Raw genomic sequence first — 24,291 nt, forward strand, 5'->3', positions numbered from 1 at the left:
TTCTCCCCTAGAAAAGTTTCAAATTTGTTTGCTTCACCATTCATTTTGTAAAAATTGAACCTTAAAAACGCAATTATCTCCAATCTTATTTAGAAAAGGAGGCTCTCCGCCGGAAAATTTTCGATATTTTTGGTTTAAAAATGCAGTTTCAGATGATTTTAAGGATTTTAAGGGTAAGAAAAGAGTTGGGATCTGACCCCTGGAAATTTTTCTTTGCTCAATCTTAAAAAGGCATTCTAGAATATATTTACTAGTTTTAGGAGGGAAACAAAGTTTAGGATCGCTCCCCCAGCTATTTTTGCAAATTAAAACTTTAAAAACTTAATTTTAGATTATTTGCAATTTTTATGTTAGAGAAAGGTTTCTTGAGGGGGAAGGAGGCAAAGTTTTTTTGACATTGTAGCAGTAAAACACAGTTTTATACTATTTTTGGTGAGGCTTTCACCAGTAATACTTTCGGGATTGAAACCCTTAAACAAAGATTTTACACTTTGGTGGGGGATATCAAGGTGAGGCTAGGTTCGAAAATCGCCAAAATGTTTTCAAATTGAATTTTTTTCGAATTTTTCTCAGTATGTACTTTATTTTATTATTTTCAACTGCTGTAATTGCTACTGTTTAGGAAAAAAAAACTTTAGTTCTGGCTGCAGCCTCATGACCATCCCCGTGGATTTGCCACAGATCCTACATTATAAGAACTACTGTTTGGAAAATTATTGTGCTTTTTATAAGGGTCTATTATTACCGTTTGTCTTAACACTAACAACCTTTCATAAATGTTGAGATTGTGGGAAGCAGATACTTCATAAAATTTGTTTTTAAAAAAATCTCACTAGCTAAAATGTTGACTTTTTTCTGACTATCAAGACTTTTTCTGACTTATAAATTTTCCTTTTTGTTAAAATATGTTTTAAATTTCTTGCAGAGTAAATTCGGTGACAGCCTCTTTCTAAATCTCACTTATTATATATACTTAATTTCACTTGTCTCCATTCCAAATACTTCATGCCTCGCACCTTCCGGCAACTTTAAGTTAGTACTTTAATTAGTTGTGCCTACATTTTTTCTATGCATATGACTTTTTATTGTTATTTTTCCTTATGTAAATTAGTTTTCTCTGTATTTCAAGGACGGATACAAGGGTGGGGCGAGTGCCCCTCCATTGGCAATTTTCCCGAACTGAAGTCCTGTTTTAGGCAAAGTTCAATTAGGGGAGAGGGGATCTAAAATTCCCTGGAATTATTATGAAAGTTTTAAAACGAATTGAAGTTTTAAAACGAAATTTTTGAATATTTCTTTCAACGGAAGATTTCGTCCAATGGAAAAACTGGGGATCTTTTTGGCTAAATCTCTATTTTAGTTGTTTTGGACAAAATGCTATGACAGCCCCCCAAGCATGAAAACACCAGACATGTTGTAAGAAGTAAGTTAAAAAATCAATCGCCCCCCCCCCTCCTGAAACATTTCTGGATCCGTCCTTGCTCTACTTCTTATAAATGTAGTTTTTTTTTCTTTTAATTATATTTAGCGATGGACAGCGATTTTCATTCAGAAAGCAGCTCAAGTATGGAAGAATCAGGTGACAGTGGCGATGAAAATGATCTGGGTGAAACCTGCTACTTTGGAAAGCGAATTTTACATCTGCCTGAATGCTTCTGTTTTGAGGTAATTTTATTCCTGGTATGGTAAATCTCAGAATGAAAAAATATTTACTCATAATGAGCTGCATATAATTTCTGCAGGAAATTTCAGAAAGACAGGTCTAATGATATGTTGCTTGTTTAATTTTTTTTTTTTTAATTTTTTTTTCTTCTAAACATTTCCATCTTATTGTGTACTATTTGTTTGCTCTTTTAAGTTTAAGTTTTTTTCTCTTTTTTTTATAAATCTGAATTTTGCTGCACATGATATAAAATTTCTTTTGGCTTTGAATTTGTATATCCAATTAAAAAATTATTCTTGAACAGTATTAAAAATGTTTCTTGAAGGAAGAAGTTTTTAAAGAAGTCTTAAATCCCAGCACATGGAAAATGGTTTTAAACAGTCACAATGGTGATAGATTAAAAGTAAGTTATTTATCTATGTTGTAGTTTTCCCGTTTGCTTTGTGTGTTTTCATTTCAAAATTCATGCATAATTTTATCTCACTCGTCTGCTGTCAACTATGAACAAACATAAGTAGACTGGTCTTTTTTCTTTGTCAATTGATTTTTGTTCTGTAGAAATGAATCATCATTTATTACAGGGGTGCCTACGTAGGGTGGGAATGAGGGAGATCATGGGTGCTGACTGCCATTGAAATTTTTAGGGAATGTTTCGAGGGGCATTTTTCACTTTTGGAAGAGCTCTTGCTTTTGGGGGCTGCATCGTTGTTCTTAGTGCACCCTTGTTTATTTCTCCAAAGTTATCCTGTTGTCACTGGTAAACAAAGATTTTGTCACATGAAACATTTATATTGTTTCTAGGGCAATTTTTGATGCTGATTCCAAATATTCAATCGGAATTTTCCTGCCACCCACTTTTGCAATGCAATACTACTGCATGATTGAAACGCGTATCCTTCAGTATTACTAGCATGTTCAATCAAAATGAAAGAAACATATGGAGATTTTTAAGTTTTTATAGATAAAAGTTTTGAACAACACATATCATGGAACAATTATTTCTAGCCAAAAATTGAATTAAAATTAAATAAATTTTATGAACTGCTTGGTTTTTACACAATGCTGTTTTCTCCTCTGCAATTGGAAAAGCAATGGGAAGAAGAATTTAAAGAAACAAAAAAGACTGGACCTGGGTTTCTACAGGCTTTTTATAGTAAATTAGGCTTTTAGAAACTTTGTACAGACTTTGCTACACTGGTGCTAAATTTGAGTTCTTAAAACTAGAATTTCTTTGTATTTTATTGGTGTAGAGCTAAATAAACCTATCTTTGGAAGACCCCCCCCCCCCCCCCATTGTCCAAGTGAATAAATTCTTGCTGATTTATGCTAGACACTTAATAGGAATGTTCCTGATGCCAAATACAGACAGAAATAAGCAATAACTAATTTTTTAACACCATTTTAGTATTAATCATGCATGAGAATATGCGCATTTCTTTCAAACTTCAGTCCAGTATTACAAAAAATCTGAGTGATGGTGAAAAGTGTTTGTATATTTGAATTCAGCGCATCATTTTACACTAAGATGAGGTATTTTTCTCCATGTGACAAAAAAAAAAAGAAAAATGTTTTTTTGTAGAATTGATAGCTATGATTTGTGTAAAGATTTGTTTTTATTATTGTATAAAATGTTATTAATTTAAAATTTTCCCTCCACTAGAGACTTCTTCCTGATTTTCCTGAAAATGATGAAAAAGAAAAGGAAGAAACTTTACGGTGAGTTTTTTATTACCTTTCACTAATAGTTGATTTTTAAAAATTAGTTTAATAATTAGTTTTTAACAGCTATCAATGGGCTTTTAATTGTTTCAGTGCCATGTGCATGAAAATTATCTTACTTCTTAGTGGAACACTGTGTTTGTATGTTTTAACTTTCCCTTTTTTTGTACAAACCTGTCAAAGGTTTTTGATCCCTCTTTTTGTCTAAATTATCAAACATTGTAAAACTTTCAAATTTGTTGGCTTGAGCGCATAAGAATGTGAGTAATTAGACTGCTCAACTTCCTTTGTTGAATTAGTTCATTTGAATATCTGTTATTATCTGTTTTGAATTTTAAGTCATATATTTAATTAGAGACTTGCATTCTTTATGTACTTATCTATGTACTATACTTTGATTTAAAAATATGAATCTATCCCCTAGTAAGTGAAAAGTTAGTCTTCTAGTATTTTATTTATTGTAATGATGTCTTTCCCTCGGTAGCAGAAATTGCGAGACACGCCTGCAGATAATTTTACAAAAGAACAAAAAGAAAGAAAGAAAAAAATTAATAAATAAAAGAAAAATAAATAAATAAAACTTGGCAAAGATTGTTTGTAGATCGTTTTTGACCGGAAAGGCAATGCTTCAGCATTTCGTCTAGAAACATAGTTGCCATATTTGGTCTTTCACAAGATCAAAGTAGACAAGATGCTTAAGTGCCTAAGTTTTCAAAAACAAAGCAGAATTGGATGTTTTATTAAACTGCAAACAAATAAAAATAGCTGCAAGTCATTAAAAAAAATTGTTTTTAAAGATTTTTTTTCTTATTTTTTTGAGAAATGAAAGATTGTATGTTTAAAATTTCACTTTATTCTCATTGCTTTGGATGCAAAAGTGCTAAAAACTTTTCAACTTAAGTGTAGTCTCATGAGGATTTTTATTTTTAAATTATTTTTTTGCAACAAATTCAGAAATTTATACAGTGAAACCTCTCTGAGTGGCCACCCCTCTGTTCCGCAAAATTTCGGCCGTTGAGAGGGGGTGGCCGCTTTAAAGGGTTTTCCTTACAGTTGCAATATAATTCTATAATGCATAATGTAAGCAAGTCTAATACAAAGAATGAAGTTTGAGACCGTTCTAAATACGAAATAGTATATTATTTAGTTATTGTTTACATTTTTCGAAGAAAGGATACAATTTGTGACTTAAGTTATTAATCTTCTCCAACTATTGTTTTCAAACTGTTCAAAATGACAGAGAAATTGCTCTAACCAATTTATTTGTCATTGCATCTGAATTTCTGATGATTTTATTTATTATCCCCAAAATCACTTCAGTTGAAAGTTTAGTTTGCTCAGGATCACCAAAGGTATTAGTAAACTGGTTGTCAGAAGCCGAATTAGTGCCTGAAAGGCATAAAAATATATTTGCTCAAAAGACGTTAATAATACACACATCGAACTGATTAGTTAATTTAAACCAATCCCAAACTAATATTAGATTTTATTGAAAAATTTTTATTTTCGCTGACTCATTAACCAGAAAATATTTCTTTCAGTCGGCTGTGTAATTATCAAAGCTTTCCATTGCTGTTTCGTGCTGAAAAGAATTCAAAATCGTACTCTATTGATTCTCTTGCCAATTTTCTGCGTTCATATTGCTCAGAATTTCAATACGTAGTTCAAGATTCATAAAATGATCTCCGAAAGTGTTGTTTACATACACACTGACCGACTAATAAAATAAGCATGAGTGAGACTTTTACTCTAAAATTATTGGAATTCGTTATAGGCCAATAAGAATTCTCCTCTTTGAAATGAAAAGCTGCACATTCAAAACAGAAAGTGAAGAGATTTTCCTGAAAAATGGAATGGACGCCATTCAGCGGCCGTTCAGAAGGGTTGAGTGGCCGTTGCTAGGAGCATTTTTAACATTAAGTCTATGGGCTAAAAAATCCGTGCTGCAAAAAAGTGGCCTTTAAGGGGGTGGCCGCTCAGAGAAGTTTCACTGTATCTTAATTTTTTGCATAGTTGCCATGTTTGATCATTCCCAAGATGTTGGTATGTAAGATTCTTTAAGTGCCTATATTTTCATTAATGGAATTTGATGTTTATTGCAATGCAAACTATTGAAAATTATGCAAAATGTGACATTTTTTTCGGATGATTCTTGATTAGTATCTTGAAAAATGCAACATTTTATCTTTAGAATATTATCTTATCTTCAATACTTTGGAGGCTAATGTGCTAAAAAACTGATTATTTCATCTAGATTGTAGGTTTCTATGAATTTGGAATTTATTGCTACTTTTATGTAACAATTTTAAAAATCTATTTATAATCATGAATTTTTCACATAGACGCCATGTTTGGTCATTCACAAAATGGAAATAGACGACTCTTACTTGACTAAGTTTCCAAAAACTGAATTGGATGTTCACCTCAATACAAACTATTGAAAATAACATAAAATGTTCAATTTTTCTTTTAAATTATTTTTATGAAAAATGTGATATATTATCTGTACAATTGTATTTGATCCTCATTGTTTTGGATGCTTTGCTATAAACTAGAACTTTCATCCAAAACGTTCCTGCCAATTTCTCATTTACTAATCTATTTGTTTATTAATTTTTTGAAAAAAAAATCAAAAACCTTTTTTAAATTAAATTTTTTATATATTTGAATAAATATGTGTTGAATAATTGTTTTTCATAGTGTGGAGAGTTCTATTTATTTTTATGAAAGTAGTGAAACCCCCTCCCCCTTTTTTATACCTTAAAACTCGGCCACAAAAGTGACCACTAAGTGTTTCATGTCTAGTGGTCACTGGCCAGTTGGAAAATTTCTAAGTCTTGACCTATACAAGGGATTGCATTTTATAAAAACTTAAAATAAAACTAATAATAATGCTGCAGATTATTTTCAACTGCCCAAACTAGTGTTGCAGACTGGACAGGAAATTTCTGCTCTATGGTCTTTCACAAGAATTGATAAAATTATGTTAGTATCTTATCTATTAAATGCTGTTTTGAAGTTTATGTTAACATGATTTATGTTTAATGGCTGTAAATTATGTTTTGTAAATTAAACTACAGGATAACATGCAAACAAAAGAAAAAAGAAGAGAAAGAAAAAACCACGTCTGATTTATATTTAAAAAAAAATGTTTCATCATATGCCTTTTTTATGAGAGACCCACTACTTGTATAAGAAGGGCACTGTGATTTGAGTGCCAGCAAAGCTTTTTGAGCAGTCGCGATTGCTAATTGTTTTCATTTGACTGGGTTTGATTTCCGGTTCCTTTTTCAACCCCACCGTCCTCTGCTGGCGTGACTCCTCCCGGTAGCATCTGCTCCTGGTTGATGGCGTCCATGTCCCAGACACATGCACGCTCATACACATACACACACACACGCGCCTTTACACACATGCCAACGTGCATGCACACATGTCTACGCACACACACAAGCCTACACATACACAACTATACACACGTAACCGTCCAAGAGTAGGGAGAGGAATCATTTCTAGAAACAAGCAAGTGAGGTAGTAACCAATAAGTAGGGTCCTGTCGCAATTTTTGATTGCAAAAAAGATAATTTGAATTCAAAATTTCAGAATTCAAATTAATTTTGAAAGTTCAATTTTTTTTTTCTTCTGTTTCTTACAGTTTATTTTTAAACCGTTCTTCATGAAAATTAAAGTCAAACTCTGTTATGACAAGCCCTGATTTAATGAGAACCGGGTTTAGGGAGGAAATTTAAAATGCTTGGTTGGTACAATAAGTCTATGGGAGGATAACTTGCTTTCAACAAGCATACCCCGGTTACAGCAAGCAATAATTTTATGATTTTCGAAATTTCTTTTGACTTCCACTGCTCCAGCTCAGCTAGTCCTTGCTTGAAATTTTTTTGCAACATTCCGAAGTCAACCGAAAGCTAATAATGAGTTATATGTTCTACAAAAGACTGATGATGGTTTTTTTTTTTTTTTAAATCTTGTAGACCGCACACGTGCAAGCACCTCTTGAGGCAGACTTTAGACAAAGGAAAGACACGGTTGTGCACTTGTGTAGAACTCGTTATTTTAAGTTATATTCTTAGAGCACCCGCATCAAATTTTATCCTGTGATGTCTAAAAGTAACATTTCTCCGTTGACAAAAAAAATAAATAAAAATAACATTTAATGTGAGTTAGAGGATGGTGCAAAAACATTTCAAGTCTGCAAAAAGCATCATTTATCTTCTTCCTCTATTTCAACTCTTAAGAAAGAAAGAAAAATTATTGGCTGCTTTCAATGAAAAGAATGATGGTAAGCGTTTGAGGAAACGTACTTAAGATTATTTGAAAGTTGATTCTGAAAGGAAAACAAACCATACAAAATAACATTTTTGTTAAAAATGATATTTCAACAAACCCGTTTTTTGTGAACACTCGGTTATAATGAGCAAATTTCACGGCCCCTTCGCGCTGATTATATGCAAGTTTGACTATACTTTAATTTGTAGGACAATGAAAAACCCTTGTTTTACCTTTACCTCACTTAATGTTTTGAGTTTGTTTTGGAGATCCAATATAGCCACTTCATCTATTTAGAGCTTTTATAAATATTCTCAATAACCAAGTTAAATGTGTCAACCGAAAGTTAATAAGGAGTTATATATTCTACAAAAGACTAATGATGGCTTTTTTTTTTAATTTTGTGGACTGCACATGTGCAAGCACCTCTTGAGGTGGACTTTAATCAAAAGAAGGACAGGGTTGGGTGCTTGTGTGGAACTCGTTATTTAAGTTATATTCATAGAGCTACCTCGTCAAATTTTATCCTGTGATGTCTAAAAGTAAAATTTTGTTGGGAAAAAAAACTTTGCCAATTTACAAGCAGTTTATGTGATTACAGTAGACCCTCATTTCACACGGGTTTATTTTACGGTTTAAGATTTGACACCTTTATTTTATTTTTCGCGGATGAGTTTTGGTTTTATGCTGATACAGCAATGCAAACAGATAAATTTTTTCCCTCTTTTAAAATCCAAACTCCTAAAGATTTCAGATTACGCATAATGAACCGCGTTTTGACGTGCTAATAATTGAACTTGGACCACTGGAGACATTATATGCAGTTGGTTCCAGCGCTCTTTCCAGAAATAAAGTTATTAAACTGACACAGTTCATTACTCACTGGAAGAAGAACTTTTAGGAGTGACGGAAGGGCACAAAACCAACAAGGATACCGACAGTTATGACACAGAACCAAAAACGATAACATTGAAAATTTTGAGCCATTCCGTGACAATGGAAATGATCTCTCTGATTTGTTAGCGAAGAGAGATTCTATGATGTAAAATTCTATCATAGAAATGATCGTGGATGCGTTAATGCTCTGCAAAGAACTACAAAAAGAAATTGTTGGCTGCCAAAAGACTATCATAGCGAGCTCCTTTTCAAAAACATGAAATTAATGTTTTCTTTCTGCATGTTGTGCATAGAAATCGATATAGGTACACATTAAAGTAATGACAATTAGTCATCACTAGAATGAAATATTTTTTTTATCTTCGGAACCTAACCCCTGTTTTAACACTAATATTAAGTCTCAATTTACATGGTTTCGATTTACGCGGCATTTCTGTGGAACGTAACCCCCGTGTAATACCAGGGTCTACTATATGTGTTTTGTACCTGGAAGGAAATTTTTTCTTGGAGGCCGCCATTTAGAAACTGCCACAAATTTATCAAAATATTATGTTAAATATGAATTTTGGAGAAAATGGTATGTGATGAACAAAAAATAATTATAGATTTCTTATTCTCAGTCAAAAATAGACAAACATTTTCATCTATTAGGTTTTCTCATTGTGCACAGAAATCTAATATTTGCACTTTCAACTGTTTTGAACTTTTAAACACTTTCTGCTCATAAAATTTCATTCTAATTTTTATTACTTGCAGGAAACTGGTGGAAGGAGAAAATTTTAAATTTGGAAATCCACTTAACCAATTCTTCAGTAGGTTGAAAGGTAGGTATGAATCTTATATGTAACGACATTCCTCTGTAATAGTTTTCTTCGGTTTTTATTAAAAGTCAGTTATTCCCTAATATAAGCTAATGTTCTTAAATAAGTTTTTTTTTCTTCGAGAGGAAGAAGTGTGTCAAGGAACCATGCTTGTTCTTGCCAAAACTAGCAAAATGAATCTTTTTTGCTTTCTCCTAGTATCTGAGCTATTAAATGATTTTTATATGGAATTGTGAAAAAGTAATTTGCATTATTTGACATATTTTTAGTGGAAATAGTTTAGAATGATTTTTCTTAGAGAACATCAGAGCTAATAAATAGCTACTAGTGGTTTAGCTAGTTACCAATATTTTCTGAAAACAAAAATTCCTTGTATGACCTTTGAATTTTGATTCAGTATACAATGGTGAAAAGTGTTTTTTTTTTTTTTTTTTGGTTATTTTGTTTTAAACTGATGAAACTCATTTTTTTTTAAAAATTGATGTAAAATGTTGATAAAAGATAGAAAAATTGCTCCCAGTCTTTCTCTGAAAAAGTAAAAATAATTTTATTTATTTATTATTATAAGTTATTTAATTATTATTATTCATAATTTATTTATAGGTGCTAGTCTTTTCTCTTTATTTATTTATTTTTTTCCCTTAATGTGATTTTGTTTTTAACTCAAAATTTTGAGTTTCCACTACCGTATAGTCTGATCAAAACATAATTTGGAAACTGTCTTCTTCTTATAGAATGCCATTGAAATATAAAATAATGTAAATATTATGTTATTTTAATGTATGCATGATCTTTTTTCCAGATGGATTTCTCTCGACTGATGTAGTAGAAGTGACAAATGCATTAAAAAGAGCAAACTACAGAGAGTACAAAAATCAGCAACAACAGTATGCTTATCACCTTTTGCGAGACATTTTAATATCTCGTAAAGTAAGTTACTCTGGCTGATTAAAACTCTTTCATTTCATACTAATAATGTGCAGACAAAATTACTTTTAAAAGTTTTTAAAAGTACATAAAATACATGTAATAGTTGATTGATAATGAAGGCATAGTTGATATAAAATACTTATGTTTGCTATGAGGTGGAGATTGGGACTAAAAAGTGGGGAGGAGCAAAAAAAGAAAATGACAACTGAAAGCCATAGAACTTTTAGCGGCAGCAAAAAATGGAAAAAAAAAAGAGAGAGAGAGAGAGAAAAGTACTTGCTAGGGCTAATTTTGAGAGCAGATGAGTGGTAATTGATGTCAATCTAAGAAGTAAACTTGCATTTTTCTTAAGGTTTTGATGAATTTTGTACATAATAACTTTCCCCGAAGAAATACTTAGACATGACTTAGACTTTCCCATAAGTATTTTGAGATGTCACAAGCACTTGGTAAAGCAAATAATTATGTTCCGAAAATTTTGATATTTCTGCTTTTTTATAATTTCTAGTTTTGGTTCTTAAATCGAAAAATAAACTTAAAAAAGAACCATAAAAAGTGGGGACGGTTGCCCTTCCCCCGAATCGTCACCACTGCTTGCTATGTTAGACTCAAAAACAGGGCGGGGGGGGGGGGGGAACGCAATTAAAATTGCAATATCATCAAACATAATTACAATTTGGGAGTTACAGGGAACCCTATTTTAATAAAAAGAAAAAACAAAAAAAATAGCTTTTTTGGATGTATTTCCGCCCATAACCTTATCTTTTTACATTGAAGAGGGTGTTCTTTGTTACTCCAAAAGACACTATGCTATTTGGGCTACTTTATGATGCTATTTAGGCAATTTTAAGGAGCTTTTTTTTTTAATTTCAATAGCATTCATAGTTGAAACGATTCACTTTTAAAAATTTATAATGTGAAGATATATTACTAAGGTTTTGAAATGTTAATATGTAATTGATTAAGTGCTGTATGGAGCAGAGTAATGACTTCAAATTTGTTTCATGTTTTTTAGCTAAGTGTTTAACTTGCATGTTTTAAATCAGATTCTATGGTTTCTTAGAAATTAGTTGATGCCACTCATAGCTTACCTCCTGATCAAACTGTGAAAATGCAGCAATTTATTGCAAAACCAAAAGATGCTACTCTTTCTGAAAGAACTAGGTTGCGCTATTTTTCCACTCTTCAGGACCTTTGTGAAGAAATAGGAGAAAATGACACATCTTCGGAAGATGAAAACTATCCAGGTAGAATACTTTGTATTGATTCACTCTAATCAATGTGCATTGGTAATGTAAATGTATTCATGTATATTATTTAGTTTTATGTTTATTTTCTAATTACTGTTCTGATTATAAATTTTTTTTTAAAAATATGAATCGGTTATTACGGCTCATTGCTTACATGCTGTTTAATAGCAATATGAATATGACAAGGCTCATTTACAGCACTCTGGGCACAGTGCTTGGTTTGGTTAGGCCCCTTTTTCTTTCATTTAATGCAACTTGATCAACACAACCAAATTGATGACTTTTATTTAATCGAAGGTTAGAGAACCTATACATTATTTTAAGCACAAAAAAAGCTACTCCATATTGAAAGAAACTCGTCATCAGGTGAACTAATGTCCAAAGGCGCTAAGATCCAAATGGAATCGACTTAAGTGACCAAATTTAGCCTCAAACTAATTTAAGACTTATATAGGGAAAAATTAGTCCTAGAACCCACTTTGATCCCCTCCTTTCTAATAATGAACTCCTCAAAAACCAGAAGCTGGGTCTGCCCTTGAAATGTGTGCCTTGCCTTTACTCCTCTTTGTCATCCTCCTCCTTTTCACTTCTTCTCATATTTCTGCTTGCCTCTTGCCTGAACTATAATATCTTGCACTCAGTGCACCATTGTAGACGTTTGTCATGGGATGGCTTGCACACTTAATACCACATTTAGTAATTATTTATTTTTCATTAATATCAATACTAATATCAGTAAATCAGAGCCAGAGGAACGTAAGTCACATTATGATAATTTTGAAATAGAGAGGAACAGTGGCGTACCAAGAGGGATGGGGGCCTGGGGCGCTACTCGAAATGGGGCCTATCTGGTATTGAAACTGAAGTTTCTCAAACTATATGTACGTACCATATATTACAGTAATTACTTTAAGTGGTACATTTTTACATATTTCAGGTAGTGTTGGTTTGATTTCGGACACTATTGTAAATACCACAGTAAAACACATGGTTTTAAGTGAACTTAAGTAAATACTATATTTTTAATAAAATTGTGCTTTGTCAGAAAATATCAAAAACAGAAAAAAGTGTTAAAATTATATTGTATCTTAAAAATTTATTGCATCTGAACATCCAAGTATATATTTAAAAACATATGAAACAAATTAAAGCAGCTAATTCTAATCTGGTTGTATAGAAGTTGCAATTCTTCATTACAAAATTCAATTGTTGTTGTTGTTGTCGTGTCCAAAGAAGTGCAGAGTGCGAAAGGTTTAAATGGCTCCAAAAGTCTTAAAAACAAGATCCGCTAATTCTGGAGCCCGATGACTGTAAAGGATTTCATGTGGTGGTGCTCCAAGTTGGAGGAGGGAGCGAATGATGGCTTGGCAATTAAAGACATGGTCTGGGGTTAGTTGTGAATAGGGACAGTGCTTGCAGATGGGATAGGATTTAATATTATTTGGCAGAATCTTCATGCCCTTGAAATGTCCAGTACGTAGCCTAGCTATTGTAGAAGAGAGGTTTCTTGGGCAGTGGAGGTCAGGGATTGTTGCCTTGCTGAAAAGCTGATTATAGATCCTTCGCCTGGCTACAGCATTAACGTCTTTGAAGGTGGCTGTTAGTGGTTGGTCTTGGTCGCGTGCCTCCTTTGCAAGGGCATCTGCACACTCATTTCCCTCGATTCCGACATGAGCTGGGATCCACTGGAGAATGCAGGTTGTCTTGAGTGAGTGGAGAAAAAAATTTATTTCTTGTGTCAGTCTTGTCATACCGTTACGTATGGCTTCAAGTGCTGATTTTGAGTCGGAAAAAATCACGATTTCTTCTATTAGGTCTTCAGGAGTAGGGGAAGAAAGACAATGAGCAAGAGCCTCTTTAATAGCAACAAGTTCGCTAGTAAAGTTTGAGGCGATTTGGCCAGTGGGTATTTTAAGCTTGACATTTTTTCCTGAGGGATAAATGATGGAGATTCCTGCGCCACCTCTATTACAGTCAATGTCAGAGGAACCATCTGTGTAGATTAATACACTGTTTTCTTTTGCAAGTGAACGAATAGTGTCTTCGCCTTTCTGTAATAACATTTGATTTGGTTCCTTCTTAGAGCATGGTTCAAGTAGGTAGGTATTGATTTTAGTACTCTTTGGAGGTCTAAAAGTAGAGAGTGGTTCTTGAGTTATGTCCAGGGAGGAATGGGCAAGACCAATGGCTCTTCTGATATCCCTGTCTAACTGCAGCGTTGATGATCTCTGAAGCCTTGATGTGCCTGTCCAAGCGTTGAAGGCTCTGTGGGCAATGTGGGCTTTATTGTGGCTTCTGATTTTATTTGTGAACTTTACAGTAGCAAGTTTCCGTCTGTTCTCGAGGGAAACAAGACCACTTTCGAGTTCAATCTTGGTGTTATTAGCAGAGGATACTGCACCAATGATGATTTTGGAAGCTCTATATTGGACTGAGTCTAAAGTCTCTTTGGCAGATTCAGATGCATGTGCCCAAATGGGGGAACAGTACTGGAGTACTGGCCTGATGACGGTGCAGTAGGTACTTTTTAACGTGGATGATCTTGAGCCCCAGTTGGTGCCGCAGAGTTTGCGGAGGATGTTCAATTTCTTTAGACTTTTGTTTAAAATGGTGTATCCTTTGATTCTGAGCAAGAGGTTAGGGTTTAGTCTGGTTTCCTGAAGGCAGGCGACATGAATATTGTTTTGATGAATTATGTCTGAAAGTTCATCCATCTTTTTCTGCGTGCCATTTATATTGAGTTGTGGAATATTGAGTGTCCTCGTCGCATACTTCTCACCAAGTGCCCGGACATCAGCTCTTGGCGCGTCGGCTACCCCGGACGCAGTAACATGATCGGTTGCACTATTATTTGCACTATTCATTGGAAAGGGGGTGCCATTGCCTCCGAAGAGGTTGGACTTCTGCCTGTTTGGACCGCGGGAGGTATTTTATTTCCCTCCTACCACCCACAGGGTGATCCTGTGGAGGTACTCCCCTATCCGCCACCTGGGGACGCGCTCAGTGTGGGTTACAGGCTCCCGTACTGAGACAAAATTCAATTAGTACCCATGAATTGAAATATTTTTTAAGAATATTAGTAACTACATTTTACTGACCTTTTATGCATGTGTAGAAATGAGGGCATTCAAAATATAGAACCGATTTCTAAAGCGAAGAGCGGAATTTCCCCTGATTATCAGACCAAGTGCTAGGAACTATTTCTTTCACTTGGCCGCAGCTCATTTCTCCATAGTCAAGTAAGCTTGCAATCGAGTATGGAATGGACGGGAAGAGGTATTATGCAGTCAAGGTCAAAAGTCCCGAAGGATTGACCAATTAAACAGTTTTATGCTGTCGAAAGGGGCATAGCAAAAAGGAAGCTCCCTTTGCTTGAGTCAGAAGGGGTCCATCCGATTTGCTCTTAGAAGTTATAGCTTCGGGCAGGAGACGAAACTTAAAACCACAGAAGTGCAGCTGGTGAAAAGAAAAATTTATCTGGCCGATTCTTCCAACGCCACAAAGGATAGACAACTGCTCATTTAGGAATGGATTTTCTTGGTTATATGTTTGAATTTGGTTTCAAAAATAGTGTATGAATTAAGACTAGACCATCGTAGTCTTAATACACAAAACAAATTATAAAACAGATATTTTAGCTGTATACTGTAATGATTAAAAATTATAAACGTGCATCTGTTATGCATTCGTTTTTTTTTTTTTATATATATATAAATTGTTTGAAAAAAAATGCATAAAACTTTGCTGAAAGCACTTAACGAAATAAAAGCAAACGATTTTTATAGGTTTGGTTAATTTAAAAATTTGTGGCCCCCATTAAATTCGTGGCTCAAGCACGCATGTGCCTTTGTACACTAGGACGGGTCACTGTGAAAAAAAAGTCATATTTAACAAAATTTATGATATATACTCGCATATATAGGTAACTGATTAATATTTCTAATCATGATGTATATGACAGGTCTATTGGAAAAAAATAAGATACAATTTCGGGGCCTATGTCAAAGCGGGGCCTGTGGGACATAGTTTGCCCTCTCTTTGTTTAGGCAAGAGGCACTGAGAAAAAATTCATTCTACATAAAAAGACAACTTTTTATTTATCTAAACCATGACATAAGGCAGGTCTGGCGAAAAAGAAAACGAATTGGAATTTTGGGGCCTATGTCAAAGCGAGGCCTGGGTATCATATACCCTCCATTGATCCCGAAGAGGAGTCACTGTGAACAAATATTTGTTCTTTAAAAAAATTATGATTTATTAAGCCAACTTGTTTAAGCATTCAAACCAAGATATGCGACAATATTGGTGAAAACCAAAAATTGAAATTTAGGGGCCTATGTCAAAGCGGGGCCTGGGGCGGACCCCCGCCCCCCCCCCCCCCCCCCCCCCCCGCCCCCCTTCAGTATGCCACTGGAGAGGAAAAACTTTTTTCTGGCGCATGCAAAGGATGTGACGTACGCTCTTTTTATCTTGGTACGAAATTGAAAAGAATTTTTTAAAAAGAATTACTTTCACATGTCTCAGTGCGGGATAGACTTCTACATACAATGCACTAATAAACAGAAAATTGCAAGTTTTGGACTTACAACCTTCTGGCTCTGAGGTAGATATATTGTCAAACTAAAATTGGAGGGGAAAAAAATTTGTTTTCTCTTACGAAAGAAAAATAATAAGCAACTTAGCATATTTTAAACAAGCTGTGACTAAATTTTGAAGGAATATTTAAACGTACTAAAAATTTTGTGATTTGTATTGAATTTAGTCTCTGTGTACTAAAAAGTTGCCCTTTTAATATTTTTTTTTAAATGTAGTCTTCATAATAATATAATGGCAAACTACAGATTAAAAAAGAAAAAAGTTTTTCTTTTTTACTATTAATTTTATTGAGACGTATGCACATATAGACGTGATAGTCAATTCAGGAATGATCAAAATGGATGTTTCGGACCATATTCGGATATACCTATGCAATGTGCTGAAATACTAGTCAACATTCATTAGGGGCTGAGTAAAATAAAAATTTAGGCCAAAGTTTGAGTAAAATTTTTTCGTGATTACAATATGTTATTTACTTTGTATAAGGAAGTAAAAACTATGGTAAATAAACAAATAAATGAAATACTTTGACAATTTCTGTCAAGGGCATTATAAGATGTTTAGGCATAAAAGTACAAGAATAAAAAGGTAATGTAAAATAGGTAATACAATAAATGAGATATGTTAGATAATGTTAGAATGGGAACTAATTTTTTTTTTTTTAAATTCCGTGTTGTAATCTCACACAAAAAAATTAGCATTAATGAAACAGAAAAATTAGCGTTAATGAAACAGTTGTAGATTTTTTTTATTGATATTTGAATAGGGAAGAGCATTTATTACTAGTCTTTTTAAATATTTTTCTTTTTTTTTTATCTCTTATTCATTCTGTAACATACTAATAGTTTTTTTTACGGTGGGATATTTATAATTACACTTAATTTCAGAGTGCAGTCTTCCAAAAGTTTCCAAAAAGTACAAAAAACAGGTGCATATAAATGAAACTTTATCAAGTCCTGAATTTGCAAGAGTAACTTCAACTATATCATCTCTTCCTGGGCATCCCAGTAAGTTATTATTCCTTGGTCAATTATTTCTTTACGTATATGAAACAGTTTATCTTTAATTGTTTATTACCTTATTTATCCAAATTAGACTTTTTTCCACTAAGCCGGATATTCTCAAACTTTTTCGATTTGCAGTATCCTTTGAAGAATCAGGATTTTCTCACGTCACCCTAGCATATCTCTATTATAAATGAATGCAGTGAATCTTTGGTAGCTCGACATGTGGGTAACTTGACTACCCCAGTAAACTATCCGTCGACTTTTATTTCTCTTGTGGTTGGCCCAATGCTAATTTCAATGGGCCAAAACCTCTCTAACTTGACATACATTTGCAGGAACCCCTATAAGTCAACATCCGATTTCTATTCCAGTCCAGTATTTGCTACCAACATTCTTTCATATTGACCCTTTCTAAGAAATTTTACACTTCACTTTCTTGGTCAGTCAATCCTTTTCTGGAAAGCTCCTTGAGAGAATTCCAATCTTTATCCAGGAGAGTCAGCCACCACACTCTGTGCTGTTAATGCAATTCTAAAAGGTTCTAGAAAAGAGTAGAGTAAATGTACCCAAAGGGGTCTTTTATCAAAAGAAGGCACCATGCATGACATGTTTTTCAAACAAGTGTGAGCTGTCTTTTTTTTTTTTTTTTTTAATATTTGACAGACTTGACTGACAAGAAATTTTATCTCTCTGTGAGGAATAAATTATGGATTTATTCCTCACAAGGTATTCAAATAATATTAGTGATTTTATTATGTACTTTTTCATGTTCCTTCAGGTTGTTGAGTTATTGAGGTTCCACTGTATATTGAAACCATGGGCATTTCAAGGCATCACTCGCCTCTTCCTTCGGCACCCAGTTTGGGAACTTCTGCACTAAGCCCAGGGGAGTACCTAGCATGGGTGTCACCTGGTGCAGTAATTTGTGATGTCGTCCCCCCCCCCTACAGACACAAAAGAAAAAAAAATGGAAACGTGAAATTAATGCAATTTTTAGAAACTTTATTTGTGTTGTAAGGAAATTTTAAGTGGGCTAATGTACGAAAAAACAAATAGAATTCGGGGGTTTGGGGGTTGTCCCCCCATAAAATTTTCAAATTTGTAGTCTTGAAAATGCATTTTAGCTTCATATTTTTTAAAAACTTGCAATTCCACTTAGGGTGTCACCTCACCCCCTAGGCGGGTGACAGTTGACTTTAGAATCCTCCAGGGAAGGACCATCTAAATTAGAAGGTGGAATTCAATAGAAATTTTATAAGTCACAATCAATGCGTTTTGCTATATTTACGCTTTGTTCGTTAAGATTCAGCTATTTCTCATGACTTGTTTTCAACAAAGAATTGCTGATTTTTCTTATTGAATCCGGGTTCTTTTCAAATCAGGGGCCTTTATGAGAAAGTTTGACTGCAGTATAAAATTAGGTATGCTATTTGTATTTCTTAAAAAAAGAAAGATATGATTTTTTTTTTAAATTAAAAAAAAAGACTGGTGGGTTGTTTCGAGCAATCACAAATATATATATATATATATATATATATATATATATATATATATATATATATATATATATATATCTTTCTCCCTCCTACTATTGATAGAAATATTGAAAATTATGGACTTTTGCAGTGATTCTTTTACAAGTTTTATATGCAGTGTAATTTATCTTTGCTGTATTTTAGGTTCAGGACATTTTTTCAATCATTTGATAGATATGTTCGAAGTTTCAGAAGAAAGATATCGAGAAATGCTATCTACACACAGATTGAGAACAGTGCTTGATCCAGTATGTGTTATGCCATGCGTTTATTTTTCCTTAGTTCCTTGATGTGTTTTATTATAATCAAATATTTGCCTAAGTTGCAAAGATTGCTACTGACTGCATCATTGCATTCAATCGTTCCCTTTTATTAAAACTTGTTCTGTAATAAATAAATAAATGCCTTTGTGTTGAAATATAAAAGATAATTAAACAGTATAAAAAGTGCACACATTTGCAAAAAATTGCATACACGTTTCAGGTTTTTTTTTGTCCACATTTACAATTTTTTTCTTTGAATAATTGTGTCCTATATTTCTAGTTATTTTTATTATTATTATTGTTTTTTTTATTTTTTTTTTTCATTCTTTTCCCGATATTTCTCCTTTATTCTGTTTTTTCTTCTTTCTCCTGGTTCAGGGTTGTTGATACTGTTTGATTATGCTTTACCTTTATCAGGCTTACCTTACCACCAGATATCTTCTGTACCCACGGAAAAACTTTCAAAGGTTTTTCACATTTTTATTCATTTTTTGGTGGTTTAATATTTTTGGTTGGTTGTTTGGTTACTGTTATATTTTTCTAGTGAATCTGTTTGTTGTTTCCTCTTGCTGCTTTTGTCATATACCTTTCATCCACTGTGTTCCAGAAAATGAAGGTAATTTTAGAGAACTACTACGAGCCAGAATTGAAGCTGGAGATGAAGTATTAAAAAATCACTTCCTGTCTTGTGGAAAAATTGCCACTTATATTAGTTGGAATTTCCAAAACCAGGTATTGGAAGCATGCACTGAAATAATTACTAAAACAATAGCTGAACAAGTAAATAAATCCAAGTTTTTTAGCATCCTTGCAGATGAAACAACTGATATCTCAACTACAGAGCAGTTTTCATTTTGTTTACGCTATGTAACCGTTAGAGGTTCCAAAAAACTCACCATATGCGAGAATTTCTTAAAGTTCATGCCCTTGAGCTCAACGACAGGGCACGACTTAGCAAAAACACTCATTAGAGGTCTAGAAGAAAGCTCCATAAATATCAATAATCTACGTTGCCAAGGCTACGACGGAGCTGCTGCTATGAGCAAGAAATTCAAAGGTGTGCAAGACTATATTCAAGAGCTTCATCCAACAGCGCTCTACGTTCACTTCGCTTCTCACTCTTTGAATCTAGCTCTGACGAAGGCCTCGGAGATAACTTCAATCAGAAACTGTTTTGGTGTCATTGAAAAGCTATGGAGCTTTTTTAATACACCAAAGAGGCAAAATGTTCTTCAGAACAAAATTCAAGCCTTAGAGAGTGACCAAAGCAAGCAAAAACTGCAGCAACTTTGCCCAACAAGATGGGTTCAGAGACATGATGCAGTGCTTGTTATGACGCAGCTGATTCAGCCTGTAGCTGTTGCTCTCGATGACATAAAGCACTGGAGTGACCAAGAAGCCTCTTCGGGAGCTGCAATTCTTTTGAACACTATTAGCCAAAGTGACTTCATAATATCGTTATATTCCTCAGAAAAGTTGCTTGGATACACAATCCAATTAAGTAAAAAGCTGCAGGGGACCAATGAAGATTTGCTCTCAGCAATTAGTTTTGCTGAGCTTGTTACTCATCGGATTAAATCGCTCCGAGAAAATGTCGATGAAGAATTTAAATTATTGTTTGAGGAAGTTGCAAAAGCCGCTGAGCATCTGGGCACAACGATTACAATGCCAAGAATAGTGTGCAGACAAAAAAATCGCAGCAACCCACCAGCAGAAACGGTGGAAGCTTATTATAAAAGAGCAATTTTTATTCCCTGGATAGACTCCTTTAGATCTTCATTAGAAAATCGGTTCATGAAACACAAAGAAATTTTAACAAGTTTCCTATGTTTGCTACCCCCTAACAGATTAAATGAAAGAGAAAATGCTAATGATCAGGAATGTGAAAGAGAAGCACAATTTCTTAAGTCATGTGAATTGTACAAAAATGATATTCAAAGCAAAAGCAGCAATGCGCTGAAGGTTGAAATACAGCTTTGGTATGACAGCTTTAAATCAAAGTCTGTTTCTCCCAAGAACGCAATTGATGCTTTAAACATTTGCGATAAGGTTTTATTCCCTAATGTTTATATTTTATTGAAAATTTTTTCTACTCTTTCCGTGTCCACAAGTACGGCCGAACGATCTTTTTCTACGCTGCGCCGTGTAAAAACGTATCTCAGGAACACGATGGGCGAAAACAGACTCAATGGTTTGACAAGCTTGAACATTCATCGAGAAATTGATGTCAACAGTAAAGCTGTCATTTCGATTCTAAAAAAATCCTCGAGGAGGCTAGATTTTGTTTTGTAGTTTTGCTATTATTCGTAATCTTCCAAACTTTTGTTGCTTGTTTCCTTTGTGCTAAATAATTTACTTGCCATATATATATATATATATATATATATATATATATATATATATATATATATATATATATATATATATATATATATACATATATATATATATTTTTTTTTTCTGAATAAGCCTAATTTTCGTTTTGCAATTTTGAGATTATGTACAAATTATTATTGATGCTATTTAGTATTTCTGTAAACTTTTAATTTGACAGGCGTGTAAAAACATATTTTCTTTCAATTACAGTAACACTTTTAGTTGCTTTTATCAAAGTAGATAAGAATGTTGTTTATTTCTGTGATTGGTCAATAAAACCTTTAAAAAAAATTCTTACTAGTTCAATTCTAGTAACTGTTTTTCTTGCTTTTTGTCTTTTATATGAAATGAAATCATTGAGCAAAGTATCGTTTTTGGTTTACTTTATAAATCCTGAAATATTCTGAGTGTCAATAATTTGGTATCTATAACATAGAAATATTTTGTTTTAGGATATTTCTGTCGGACTTAAAACTTACTAACAAAAGCACTGGAGCATAATGTACAATAGTATTCACCATTTATTTTCTGTCATAATTACAATTTCAATAACATGCATAAATTCACATAAAATTTAAATGAAGCTCCTATTCAAATAAAACCCTGGGCGTTTCGAAAGATGCATTTTCAAAAATTCATTTCAGTAAAATTTTAAAGTGATTTATTTCCTGAAGATTATTACCCAATTTTTTCCGTTTAGTGACATTGTGTTTTCCAGCCTGAAACAATCAAAAAAGCTTTATAATATAATTTCTGAAAAAAAAAAAAAAAAATCCTGAAGTTTTAGAGAAAAATCGCAATTTTTAAAATTTAATTCAATAACCTCTGGACATGAAAGGGATAAGATCCGTAGGTTGCCAGAAATTAGCCCCCCCCCCCCTTTAGTTTAATCCTGGGTGCGCCCCTGCATCCACAAGTTCTGCTTCTTTGCTCTTGCTTCTTTTTTGCGTTGAAAAGAGAGTTCCTAGAAACTTCAAAACACTTGTCTGCAATTTTTTTTTTAATTTTCGTTTTCTAAACTTTAATTATCTTTTACCTGTTTGATATTTTATTTTTGCTTGAAATTAAATCATTATGCAAGAAATTCTTCAACCTTTTTTAAATTTGCAACATAAACCTCATTTAACAAAGTTAGTGAATGTTTATTTAAAAACAATAACACAACATAAAAAATTTAAAATTTCTAACACACGTGTTGGAGTTACTAAGAACACTTTTTTCAATGCTAAGAAATGAGCTTGTGCAATTCAAAGAATGAGGTTGTGGATGCCCACAAACCTTGTTTCCGGAGTTACAAGGAACCACAATCAGGTGAACCCTGCAAATTAATCACTGTTCATGCATTATCTTTTTGTTTTAATCTTTTCCTACAAAGCTAAGCATTTTTATTGTTTTAGTTGATTGTATAATCTATCAGAAGAATTTTTTTTATTCAATAAAAGTATGACAGCATATGACAAAACTTCTGGCTTGACTTCTTGGATGCCGCAACAACATTTTTCTTGCACCATCTCAGTATAAAGAATTAAGGAAATTCAAACAAAATTTTTGATTGCGTAGGGTAACGGCACTAGTAACAGCCATGCTTAAGCCATCGCTCTCAGGTTAACTCAAGTTTCTGACCCTTTTAATGTATTTTGATCTAAAGTCTTATTAAATTCAAATGACCATGAAACACGAACTGAACTCGTGGTGACTGTTCATACAATTCCACCATTGCCTTGTGAATACCAACTGGCTCATAAAATTCACTCTGATAAATAATAGATGTCTGCACCTTATTCATGGGTCACGGCAACATCAGTTTTACCTAGGTAAAATTCTTACTATTTAAATCCAAACTTATGACTGTCTGTTGCTGGACCCTTGTCTTGCTGCCGGTGCCATTACTCTATTTGGAATCATTGCAAAACACTCTCATCCTCTTATATATAATAGCAAACTTATTGATTGAATAACGCTCTTGATGTCGGGAAGGGTGAAACTTGCGCCATAGCATGATAATTTGATAATATTTTTTGGTAATGTTAGTCATGGCAGGAAACTGCTTTATTTTGACAAAGTTGATCTGGATCAGGTAACTTAATTGTTTTACTGGTAAGACTCATTTTAGGAGAATGAAGAAACACACACTAAGAAGTAGTCAACAACGAATGCTGTCTACTGGAGCTTAGTGTTAATTCGCTGGAATTAGGCTTAAAATTTCAACTATCAAATTATCACCAAACAGGCAATTGCTTCGTTCAAATGTAGAAGCAATTTTTACCCGTCAAACCTTGGCAGATGATTTTCTAGTTTGTGGAGAGTTACTTCAGTCTAATCAGTTAACTACTTATAAGTAAATAGATCCTGTGTTGTTGCTTTAATGAGTAGGTAATTTTTTGATTTTGCCTGATTTTTTTCAATACTTTAAAGCCTTTTCAGAAAAACTTTGATTTTTGAGAGGCCAAATGTTAGAGTTTGTGAAACATTTAATCATGTGACAAAAAATGAGTTTAATTGTTTTAATGAATGAAAAATGTAACTAAAATGGTCATTTTTTATTTATTTATTTATTTATTTATTTTTTTTTACAAAGAATAGAAATTCACTTGATGTTAAACTGGTGCTTAGAGTTTAAAAACTGAAAGCTATAAAAATGTAATTTTTAAAAGTTATTATTATTATTACTTGGATCAGTTTAATTAGTAAAATAGTGTGGAGATATTCCATATGTAAGAAATTCCTTTTGAAAATATTTTAATATATATATTTTTTATATTTAGGATCACCCTGAGCTTGTTATCTCGCATATAGATTTGAAAGAAATTACTTCAAGATCCAATCTAAATAAACGTCCAAATAACAGAGGCTGTAAGTTTTGAAAATCATTTATGTCTGTAAATATTATGATGATTAATTTTATAAGTAGCTTATTTTTAATTTTCTGTTGTGTCAAATGTTGCTGTAT

At 33.2% G+C, this 24,291-nt stretch overlaps 1 protein-coding gene across 1 annotated transcript in view; it reads left to right on the top strand.

Annotated features, from left to right (window-relative positions):
* The window catches only part of LOC129229423 (nuclear factor related to kappa-B-binding protein-like), a 52,954-nt gene that overhangs the window by 1,303 nt on the left and 27,360 nt on the right, over nucleotides 1-24,291 (top strand). Inside the window, exons 2-10 of the mRNA XM_054863728.1 lie at nucleotides 1,529-1,665; nucleotides 1,989-2,066; nucleotides 3,324-3,379; nucleotides 9,320-9,387; nucleotides 10,187-10,314; nucleotides 11,378-11,561; nucleotides 17,048-17,167; nucleotides 18,847-18,950; nucleotides 24,107-24,194. Coding sequence (XP_054719703.1) covers nucleotides 1,529-1,665; nucleotides 1,989-2,066; nucleotides 3,324-3,379; nucleotides 9,320-9,387; nucleotides 10,187-10,314; nucleotides 11,378-11,561; nucleotides 17,048-17,167; nucleotides 18,847-18,950; nucleotides 24,107-24,194 — 963 coding nt within the window. The remainder of the gene's footprint in view (nucleotides 1-1,528; nucleotides 1,666-1,988; nucleotides 2,067-3,323; nucleotides 3,380-9,319; nucleotides 9,388-10,186; nucleotides 10,315-11,377; nucleotides 11,562-17,047; nucleotides 17,168-18,846; nucleotides 18,951-24,106; nucleotides 24,195-24,291) is intronic.

Source organism: Uloborus diversus, chromosome 9, assembly GCF_026930045.1.
Source record: "Uloborus diversus isolate 005 chromosome 9, Udiv.v.3.1, whole genome shotgun sequence".
Classification (NCBI taxonomy): Eukaryota; Metazoa; Arthropoda; class Arachnida; order Araneae; family Uloboridae; genus Uloborus; species Uloborus diversus.